The following is an 11631-nucleotide window of genomic DNA, read 5'->3' as shown; positions in this document are numbered from 1 at the left end:
AATGTACCATGTTCCGCAGATATCCCTAAGTTAAGATAGACTATTTATTGGGTATTTATTTAGTTAGGAATAATGAATAAGGTTATGATTAAGTGATGAGGTTTAAAAGAGATAAATTTGTAGATTGGAAAATGTATTAGTTTCGCGGTCTCTGAATATTCTGGTCGTCTCTAGAATGTACGGAATACGGTTTGATTATATCTAGTAGTTCACGATGGCTTAAAGTATTGAAATCTAGTAGCATATAAGGAATTAGATCTAAAAATACTTAAATTATTATCATTATGAGATATCTCTATACTCTAATGAAGCTTGAGATGCTTAAACAGGGGAATTATACAGTATCCTTATTCTGAGCTATGAAAATGACATAATTCGAATTTGTGTAAAATAGGTAATATAATGAGGGAAGGCCAAAATAATTACATTCTTATTCATTCTAATTATTTAATCTAATGAGACCTTAGATATTTAAAAAAAAGGGAACTTATATGCCATTTTTATCTCTTTGTATTTCCAAAAATAACACAATTTGATTTGTAAAATGTAGATAATAAAATGAGGACAGACTAAAATATTTGTACCATGGATCTCTACACAAGGGGTAAACATTGACAGTGTGCCGCAAGCTGTCACGAGTGGAGGGAGTTGCCGCTCCGTGCACACCCTGCCTGCCACTCCTCCCATTTATACACACACTAACCCTCAACTTGATCTCTCGGTGACCTTATAATCCCCTTACCCACCCCCAGCTCCCCACAATTCACCACCCAGCGGCTTCCTTGACCCTAAATAAGTGACTTGGTACCGTCGTGGCCTCGTGGTGACCCTAAGCTCCACTGACCTGTCGTGACCTGCTGCTGACCTCCGCTATGGCCAAGTGGGGCGAAGGTGACCCGAGGTGGATTGTGGAGGAGCGCCCTGATGCCACCAATGTCAACAACTGGCACTGGTAAGGCGGTGAGGGGCCGGCCTGGAAAATTCTGGAATATTTGTCTATATTTAAATATTTTGATTATTCTTGTGTATTTATTTTTTTATTTTTATTTGAGGAGCGAGAGAGAGAGAGAGAGAGGGGGAAGGGGAGGAACGAGGGAGAGAGAGGGGAAGGGGAGGAGAGAGGAAAATAAACGGAGAGAGAGAGAGAGAGAGAGAGAGAGAGAGAGAGAGAGAGAGAGAGAGAGAGAGGTTGATTTCCCTCCCCTTCTCTCTCTCTCTCTCTCTCTCTCTCTCTCTCTCTCTCTCTCTCTCTCTCTCTCTCTCTCTCTCTCTGTCTAAAGCCTCACTCATATTTGGCTGTGTTGCAGTCGATAAAATGTGTAATCTATCTATCTATCTATCTATCTGTTTATTTATTTATCTATCTATCTATCTATCTGTTTATATATTTATCCATCTATCTATCAAACCATCTATCTATCTATCAAACTATCTATCTATCTATCTATCTATGTCTCGAATGGTTCCCTGCCTCACCTGCCTCACCTGTCTGTGTTTCAGGTCAGAGAAGAATGCAAGTGGGTGGAGCAAAACGAAGATAAAGTCTCTGTTTGAAGGACTAGAGCTGGAGGAACCCAATTTAGGTGAGTCTCCCATTGTGGATCAGGTACTTTGGGTTTTCTGTGTATTTTTCTTGGTTTGTTTCCTGATTTTTTTTTTTTTCGTTTTTTCTCTGGTTTGTTCTTGTTTTTTTCTCCTTTCCTTTTTTTATTTCTTTCTTTCATTAAATTATACTTGTTCTTTTTCCATTTTTAATTCCTTCTTTTAATTGTGTTTTTTTCATATTGTAATTTGCTTTTTTCTTTCTTTTCTTTCATTTCTTTCTTTTTCTTCATTGTTCTTCCTCCTTCCTTCTCCTTTTTTTCCCTCTTCTCTTCCTTCCTTTTCTCTCCACTACCTCATTCCTTTCTTTATTAATATTTTTCCTCCTCATAAACTTCCTTCCTTCCTTCCCTCTTCCTCCTTCCTCCCTCCTGATCTCTCCCTCTTCCCTTCCTTCCTTCACCCACCACCACAACCCACACAGTCAATAAGGGAAGCTGCAAGAAGCCACCAGGCCTAAACGTGGCAGTCCCTGTACGAAACTGCCTATTTCTGCTTACAGTCCCCATCTATAAATCTGCCTAATCTTTTATAGCTTAGGTTAGTTAGGTTAAGTAAATTTAATGTGATGTTAGGTTAGGTTAGGTTAAGTAAGGTTAGGTTAAGTTAATGTTGGTTTGGTTAGCTTAGATTCATATTAGGTTAGGTAAATTTAATGTAATGTTAGGTAAGATTAGGTTAAGTTAGGTTAGGTTAGATTCATATTAGGGTAGGTAAGATAACATTAGGTTAGGTAAACTTAATGCAACGTTTGTTAAGATGAGGTTAAATTAACACTCAAGACACTACAAGGCTGTCTGGTACTAACCCATCACTCCCACAGGCACAGTGACCATTAAGGAGGTGACGAAGTGTGACGGGGATGCCACAGCGAGTAACCGGAAGGGCAAACTCATCTTTTTCTATGAGTGGGTCGTCACCATGGACTGGACGGGCTGCCTGCTGGCCGACCCGAAGAGGGAGGTGAAGGGGACACTGGAGATCCCCAACTTGTCCGAGGAAAATGACCCAGAGGAAGTGGATGTAAGGGTGTGTGTGTGTGTGTGTGTGTGTGTGTGTGTGTGTGTGTGTGTGTGTGTGTGTGTGTGTGTGTGTGTGTGTGTGTGTTTGTTCCTTTTTTTCTACTACTTTTTCTTTTATGCTTTTCTCCTTTTTTATCTTGGTGTTTTTATTGTTATTATTCTTAGTTTCATTCCTCATCTTTATTTCCTTTTCCTATTGCTGCTCTTCCTCTACTTTCTCTACTACTTCCTTTTTGATATAAGTAATAAAGACACTACTACTACTACTACTACTACTACTACTACTACTACTACTACTACTACTACTACTACTACTACTACTACTACTAATGGTGACACTGCTTCAGGTGAATGTGTCTGTGACGGCAGGAGGGTCGGGTGGTGATGCGATGAAGGAGTTTATCCGCAAGAAGGGAATCGTGACCCTGCAGGGGAAGATTAAGGAGTATATTGACACTCTGAAGCAGGGTAAGTACTGGTGGTGGTGGTGGTGGTGTGTGAGGTTATGTTGGGTTAGGTAATGTTTGGTTAGGTTAGGTTAGGTTAGGTTAGGTTAGGTTAGGGTCAGGCCAGGTTAGGATAGGTAATGTTAGGTTAGGTTAGGTTAGGTTAGGTTAGGTAATGTTAGGTTAGGTTAGGGTCAGGCCAGGTTAGGATAGGTAATGTTAGGTTAGCCTGTTAAACCATCACTAGAACCACAAGAACACCCTTGAAGAACCCACAAACTTCCACTAGAGGCTATTGAAGCATCACTAGAACCACAAAAAACGCCCTTGAGAACCCACAAGCTTCTAGAAGACCCCATTACAGAATACAAATCAGCTCTTAATTTGTCACATGAACTGTACGTTGACTTCCCTGCATTGATTGAGGAGTCGGAAGCCCAGGAGGTGAAGTAACCAGATAATAACAGTATATCCCTCACTGTCATCCCTTCCCATCGTCCGCCATAGACCTCAAGCGTACTGGAGACACGACACACTGAGAACATGCAGATAATCTTCTCTCCTTCCACCAGAGTATGCGACGGACCTCATTAAGCCCACGAAGGGACAGGCCGTCACCAAACAGAGCAAGACCATCGTGAGTGCCCCAAGACAGACCATGGTGTCCTCGGTGAGTGATGGGGGTGTGGTGGTGAAGGGTCCAGACAAGGCACCCCCCACACACACACGCACATACACACACCATTCACATCTTAGTCCTGTCAGCCTCTGGTGGAAAAAAGTAGTAGTAGTTGTTATTGTTGTTGTTGTTGTTGTCTGTGTATCTATCTATCTATCTATCTGTATACCAGGCCAGCACACACAGGCTGGTATAGATAGATTATTATTATTATTATTATTCATACTATTATTATTATTATTATTATCGACTTTTTTTGTTTTGATTTTTTATTTTATCAATTTTTTTCATGCATTTCTTTACCACATATTAGTTTGCCAAGAGTGTGTGTGTAACTTTGCCTTCACCAGCAGATCAACTCGGCTGTGAGTGACGTGGAGAAGCTTGGCCTGGGTGTGAAGATCAAGACGTCCCAGCTGACACTGAACCAGACCTTTAAGTGCACGGCTGACGAGCTGTACCGCGCCCTCACACAGCGGGAGGTATGCGCACACACACACACACACACACACACACACACACACACACACACACACACACAGATAGATTTATTGCTCACAGTGTTAGAAAGACAGATAAGTAGATAATTTATTGACCACAACAGGAAATACACACACACACACACACATCCCTAGTAGTAGTAGTAGTAGTAGTAGTAGTAAAATTGAATCTTATGAGGCAAATATATATACATTTTTTCCCTCTTCCTCCTTTCCTTCCTCCCTCCTCCTTTTCTCTCCTTCCCTCCTTTTTTTCTTTCTACATTCCATCCCTTCTCTTTCCTGCATATCCTTCCCTCTTACCCTCCCTCCCTCCCTCCCTCCAGATGGTGGCAGCCTTCACCCGCGGAGACGTAAAATTGGAGGTAGAGAAAGGAGGAAAGTTTGAATTCTTTGGAGGAAACATTTCTGGCGAGTTTGAGGAGCTGGTAAGTGGAGAGAGAGAGAGAGAGGATGTTTGTTGAAAGATATCATAGGAAAAGATTTGAGATAAGAGGAAAGATATAGAGAAAAATAGAAGTAAGAATGGAAAACTAGAGGGAAAAAAGACAAGGTATAGCAAAAATATGAAAGGAAAAAAAGAAGGAAAGAAGAAAAGATTAAATATACAAGAATAAAGGAAAGAAATGAGAAAAGTAGAAAGAAAAGTAAAAAAAAAGAGAGAAAGAAAGAGAGAGAAATATTAATGCCTTTATTGTATTATATATATTTATTTTCTTCTTCATTTTCTTTCCTCCCTTTCTTTCATTCTTTCCTCTTCTCCTCCTCCATGACCTTCATCTGATTCATCCTCTTCCCTCTGTTTCTCTTCTTCCTTATTCTCATCCTCCTATTCTTCCTTTCTCTTTCCATTCCTCCTCCTTTACCTCCCTTGCTTTCTCCTCCTTTCTTTTTACATTCTTCCCTCTTCCTCCTCCTCCTCCTTATCTTATTCCTACTTTCCTTTACAATGTCCTCTTTCCATCTCTTCTACTCTTCCTCTTTCTCTTTCTCCTCCTCCTCTTCCCTTTTCTCCTCTTATTCCTATTCTTTCCTTAATGCAACTTTCTTTCTCTTTCCATCTATCCTCCTCCTCCTCTTCCTCCTCCTCCACACAGGTGCCCAACAAGAGGATAGTGCAGAAGTGGAGGTTCAAATCATGGCCCTGCGGTCACTACTCGAAGGTCACCCTTGAGATCGACCAGAAGGAGGACTGCACTCAAATCAAGCTGACCCAGACCAGTGTGCCAGCGAGGTGAGAGAGAGAGCAGGACAGACAGACATAGAGATAAGTTAACATACACACTTACAGACACCAGAGAGGAAGTGACAAATGCAAGGAGTGTTTATTAAGTATTTTGTCTCTTTATGTACTTACTTACTTAGTGGGTGAAGTGAAGGAAAAGTGTGTAGGAGTCTTGTGTTGATCGCTCCTCTGTTGCTTCCCCAGTGAGGTGGAGAAGACCAAGGAAGGCTGGAACAACTATTACTGGGAAAGCATCAAGAGAACCTTCGGATTTGGTGCAATTCTACTCTGAGCTTAGGACGGCTGCACCACCATCACCACCGCCGCCACCACCACTGCTGACACCACCACCACTGCTACTACTACTACTACTTTTGATGTTGATGCTATTATTACTACTATTACTACTACTAATACTACTGCTGCTGGTATTGCTGGTACAACTACTTATCCCGTTTTCTTTCAGCTGCAGTTGTGTGTGTGTAGTATTTAAATGTTGCTGTCTCTCTTAACATTTTGTATTGTAATGATGTGTGTGCGTATGTGTGTGATGTTATGCACACACACGCATGCGCACACACACACACACACACACACACACACACACACACACACATGAAGATTTGTATAGTTATGTGTGTTATAACCAAAAAGTATGAAATATATAGACAATCCTTAACACACACACACACACACACACACACACACACACACACACACACACACACGTTTTGAAAGAAGCACAAACTTGAGTCATGTTTTTACTTTGTTTTATTAATTTATTCTTTTATCTGGCCTTGTGAAAAATTGCGTTTGTGGTGAATTTCAAGGCCATTTCAAGCAGAAGTTGTTATAGTTGTTAGTGAAAGAGTGAGAGTGATGCTTGTAGTGAAATTGATGAAGATAATGATGATAATGATGATGATGTACTTGTGCAGGGAAAAAAAAAAATGGAGTACCAACATTTTAGACGAAGTTGTAATGTACGGAATGACGTTTTAATTAACTTTTTTTTTTTTTTTTACTTATTAATTTTTTTAACGACGTGCCTTTGCTGTTTGCCTGTTTATTGTTTATGATTTAGTTGTTTGTTTGTCTATTTCATTTTCTTTTAGACCTTGTGAAGCAGTATACTAATTTTTGTTTCCTTTTTCCCCCCCCTTCAGATACAAGTTTGTAATTATTTATACACCTATTTATTTAGAAAGACAAATGTGAAAGCAGTCAGTGTAATCATCAATCTTTTATTTCATCTATACATTTCTCTGTGGCAGGAGTCTATATGTAATTTCCCCCCATGATTTCCCTACGTGTTTGCCGTCTTGTTTCCTGAAAAGTTATGTACCATGGAAATTTACGTGTAATGGGGATTGAAGAAGAAAATGGAGTGCGGTTCTATCTTTGCTTCTCAGTTTAACACATCTTGACTATTAAGGAACCAATTGACTGTGTGTGTTGGTTACCTGCTGGACGACAATTATTACTCTCAGGTATATATTTTTTTTTGTGGTCACTGTATTTGTCTGTTTATTTATTAATTTATTCATTCATGACTGGTTTGTTTGGCTTGTTTGGCTTGTTCATCTCTCTCTCTCTCTCTCTCTCTCTCTCTCTCTCTCTCTCTCTCTCTCTCTCTCTCTCTCTCTCTCTCTCTCTCTCTCTCTCTCTCTCTCTCTCTCTCTCTTCCAGTTTTGATCTTTTCCCTGTTCCTCTTTTTATTTTCGTTTTCTTTCTTTTTTTAAAGTTTTCTTTTTGCTTTTTTTTTGGTTTCTCCTTTCTTTCATTTTTTTTAGTTATTTCTCCATTTCTTCTTTTTTATTATTTTCCATCTTCCTTTATCCGATTGATTTTTCCCCCTCTTCCTGTCCTTCGTCTTTTATTCAATCTTCATTATTATTATTATTATTATTATTATTATTATTATTATTAATAGTAGTAGTAGTATTAGTAGTAGTAGTAGTAACAGCAGCAGCAGCATCAACATCACTTATTCATCTATTTATTTACTATAACACATCTTGTAGTGACGATGTAACAGTACCTTGACCTGAAGTATGACCCGTGACCTCCCCTGACCCTCTCCCAGTGACCTGAGGCTAAGGAGAGGGGGGAGGGAGGGAGAGACATCAACTGGGCCGTAATGGAGTGAAGGGGGAGGGAGGGAGGGGGCGGAATGGAGTCAGCAGTGGTGCATGTGTTTGGATTACCCTTAGAATATTAATCCATTTTCATCCATACAAGCAAACGTACATAAATAAAGATAACGAGAAGATTATAAGTGTTAATGGCTTGTTTCATTGAGTTGTCGGCTTCTTTTGCCCTGCGGTGCTTGGTGAGGCGGGTAATGAAAAGGTTTTAAGTGGTAATGGGTCTGGCTTGTTTTTGCCCTACGGTGCTTGTTTGGGGGTGGGGAGGGCTTGTGGGGGGAGGGGAGAGGGCATGGGGGAAAATTAAAGGATGGAACGGGGGAAGAAAATATGGAATGATAAATGAAGGGAAGGAAGAAATGTACTTGTGTAATTCTCTCTCTCTCTCTCTCTCTCTCTCTCTCTCTCTCTCTCTCTCTCTCTCTCTCTCTCTCTCTCTCCTTAACTACTGTACAAGCCAATTATCCACTAACTACCTATAACAATACCATCCCAGTATCGTTTCATCAGTGCATTTTAGAAACCCTTAATCTCACATGCATCTAACACTATTTTAATTAAGTAATATTGGTCTTTTATTTCCTGCTGTATGTGCAGATGACAGTATTGTGTACGTGGCCAGCTGTTGTGTGTGCCAGGGTGGTCCACGAGCGTGTCTTTCCCCAGGGGCTGACGGGGATGTGATGATGATGATGATGATGATGATGTGTGTGTGTATGTGTGTGTGTGTGTGTGTGGTGCCTTGTCTGGGCCGCCCCGTGTGGGATTGCCGGCCTGGAATGTATGTAGGTAGAAAGAAGAAAAAAAAAAAAGTAATAATAAAGAAATTTGTAATAATAGTAAAAAAAAAATGAATAAATGAAATAGGTAAAATAAAATAAGTAAAATATGTGAAAAAAAGATGAATAAAACAAAATAAAATATGTAAAGAATAGAAATAATAGAGGTGAACAGAAAATAATAATAATAATAATAATAATAATAATCTTGTGAGGGTGTAATTTCTGAAGTAGCTCATTGAAGCATTGTAACCTCACACCAAGACTATTTTTAAAGGCCACAGTAATTATTTGTTAGGTTATCAGGGATGTTTTCCCATTGATGATGCAGAATCCTAATTAAATCATCGCTACAGCCATGCCAGTACACTTGAAAACCTTTAGAACCTTCACTACATCCTATTCAAAGTAGAGATGGAGCTTCGAAACATTTGAGTCGACCAATGCAAGGTTTCGAAGCGCGTCCCCGTCCGATGTTAAGTCTAGCCTCGCATCGCCTCACAGTCCTTATTCTCCCCTCGGCCTTCATTGCGGTAAGTAGTGTAGATGTGGGTTTACTTTTTCATGTCCGTGTGCGCAAGACGGTAGACTATGCTAACGAGTTCATTGTTTCGTAAATAGGACTAGTGGAGGTGAAAATATGGTGATTTGTGGGTTCGCTACAGAGTGACGAAATTGCTAAGATAATTGTAAAGTTCGGGTTGTGAGTTAGGCTGTTTGTGTGTAAGTCCGCGTTATTTGAGATTTGAGAGGGAAGGTGGTGGTGTTAGTCACGTGTTGGTTGTTGTGAAGACTAGTTCTAATGAGGGGCGTTTAAAGGAGGGGTTAGAAATGAAGGAAAGTTTATTGGTGTTAATGTTAATGTTAGGTTTTTTTTAGTATGAGATGTACATATTTACGTATTTGTATTTCTTTATACAGCAGAAGAAATCCTACGAGCGAACGAGGAAGTGAGGGAATGAGGAGTCGAGTGAAGAAATCCAACGAGCGAGCGAGTAACTGAAAGAAGGACGAGTCGAGGGAATTATGAGTGAAGTGAAGAAGTCCAAGTAAGTAAGTAAGTAAGTAAGTGTCAAGTGGAGAAATCGAGCGAGTGAGGGAGGAAGGCTTGCTCGCTCATTCGTTCGGTGAGGAAGTCCATGCCGGTCAGAGTGAGGGGGGAGTAACTGAGGGGCCAGCACACGCATAAACACGCACCCACGCTCGCTTCACATCTAGGCGACATGGTTCTGATAAGTAGCCTCGTGTATGACAGGAAAAATGTTCTGACACTTCTGCCTGCACCTCCATTACTTTCCTAAGGCGCTAGTAGAAGTGTGTTTGAGCGGTTTAACGGTTCTAGTGACTAACAAGGAAACTAGCGAGCGAATCCGGCTAATATAGTTCGTGGCTCTGGAAGATTGTAATGGAAGATGGTTATGGTAATGGCGAAAGTCTCTTGAATACTGGCCTGTAGTTTCCTGGGATAACTGCACAACAATCGGTACTCGTCTTTAGATAACTGCCCCAACCATCTAAAAACTAGTCTCGCTTGAACTGAGGAACCGTCTTTAGATAACTGCCCCAACCATCTATAGATAACTGCCCCAACCATCTAACATCTACAGTCTCGCTTGAACTGATAACTTTATGCCAGGCGGTAACTATGAACTTCCCCAAGCATATGTTACTAAACTATCCCGCAAACTTGCCACGAAAATTGTTGATAGGCGTCGCGGTAACCATCACTGTATCAAAACTGCGCTGAAGATTGTATCGATATTTGAAACGCCCTCACATCAGAGGAAAATCACGATAGTTCTACGTCACTGAGGAAAATTTTGATAGTCCGATTTGAACTGTTTATGAAATTGGTGACTCGACAATCTAGACTATGAAGACTATGAACTGACGGACTCCGATAGTCTTCATACTGCTTGAGATACTCGGATATAATTACTCAAATTGTCTTGATAGGTAGTAATTACAGCCTCGCACACTGTTGATTTTGTCTTGTTTATATTGTGAAGTCGACCAATAAAAAAGTCGACCATTCTTTACTTGGAGCTAGTATATATATTTTAAGGTGTCCAGTCAGTGATTATTATTTTTTCCACAGGTGAAGTTGGTGAAGGATGAAGAGGGAGGAAGTTCATGCGGGCTGGTGTGAGGGAGGACTGATGACACCACCACGGCTGCTGCTCATCTAAAACGGCTTTGTTCTGATAAGCAGCCATCCTACACGTTTTAAAGTACTGATGTACAAATTAAGAGGTGGTGGTATTTAAGTTCATTTCCGTTTCTCAGTTAGTGTACCGAAACTAAGTCTGCTTTCCATCGGCAGGCTGTGAAGACGCGGGAGGCGGAATGGTGCTGGCACGCAGGCCTAGGCCTCTCCGCGCCTCGCCTGCACCCTGTCCTGCTGCTGTATGTGGTGAATTAATTGTAACGATGTGTGTAAGACTCGTTGATTGGTTGTTTCCGGTTGATGAGCTGCAGTGTTTTAAGTCAGAGACTCCCAAATATATACAATATTTATTGGTTTTTCATTTTTTTTTTTTAAATAATTTCCTTTCCGTGAGGGCAAGTACTTTTTCTCCGGAGACTCTTCGAGGTATTTTTATGACTCCGGGCTGCTGAATGGGTAAAGGGGCAGGTTACATTTAAACCATTTTTTAAGCAGGTTACATTTAAACCATTTTTTAAACTTTTTTATATAAAAAAACGTTTATTTTAAAATTTTGCGTTTATTTTATTTTACCTACTCAAATTTTGTTTATACCTCCAATTACCTATACCTCCAATTCCTATGCATGCAAATACATTCGCTTCTGTACACTGCTTGTGGTGACCAAACTATGGACCTGACAAAACCGTGTAAGAGGAGGCGGCGGCAAGCGAGCACAGCCATAGTGGCTGGCTTCTCCAGACGTGCATGCGCTCTAGCATCCAGAAGTACCAAACTACATATTTTGGCAGAACACATATTTTGGCAGAACACTAACACTATTTGACAACAGAACAAAAACTTTGCACTGAACACCATCGTGTCAACAAACTATACATATTTTGGCAGAACACTAAAATTATTTTAACAGAACAAAAACTTTGCACTGAACACCATCGTGTCCCAAATAGCCAGCGGGCAGCTCCAAATAGCCAGCGGGCAGCTCCGGACCGACTCCCTGGCTGCCCCAGAAACGCTCGTCGCAACAGTGGCCTGACCCTGCAGGAACCCCGAGGAGCTATTTC

The 11631-nt window shown here is 40.7% G+C and overlaps 1 protein-coding gene across 3 annotated transcripts; it reads left to right on the top strand.

Annotated features, from left to right (window-relative positions):
• Window positions 1-592: 592 nt before the first annotated feature.
• LOC135093840 (activator of 90 kDa heat shock protein ATPase homolog 1-like) lies at window positions 593-10962 on the top strand. 3 transcript variants are annotated; one of them, XM_063993399.1, is made up of 11 exons: window positions 593-952; window positions 1501-1583; window positions 2426-2625; window positions 2972-3092; window positions 3643-3740; window positions 4100-4231; window positions 4576-4677; window positions 5347-5483; window positions 5679-8933; window positions 9322-10631; window positions 10724-10962. In XM_063993399.1, exons 1-9 carry the CDS (start codon window positions 873-875, stop codon window positions 5764-5766), a joined length of 1041 nt encoding a protein of 346 aa, XP_063849469.1. In that variant the 5' UTR covers window positions 593-872; the 3' UTR covers window positions 5767-8933; window positions 9322-10631; window positions 10724-10962. The 3 variants fall into 3 exon arrangements, with proteins under 3 accessions (XP_063849469.1, XP_063849470.1, XP_063849471.1); XM_063993400.1 differs by having other exon boundaries at window positions 9322-10639; XM_063993401.1 differs by having other exon boundaries at window positions 595-952; window positions 4103-4231.
• The last annotated feature ends 669 nt before the right edge of the window (window positions 10963-11631 follow it).

The sequence above is a fragment of the Scylla paramamosain genome, chromosome 44 (assembly GCF_035594125.1).
Source record: "Scylla paramamosain isolate STU-SP2022 chromosome 44, ASM3559412v1, whole genome shotgun sequence".
In the NCBI taxonomy this organism is placed as follows: domain Eukaryota; kingdom Metazoa; phylum Arthropoda; class Malacostraca; order Decapoda; family Portunidae; genus Scylla; species Scylla paramamosain.
This window is presented reverse-complemented; position numbering and strand designations above follow the sequence as displayed.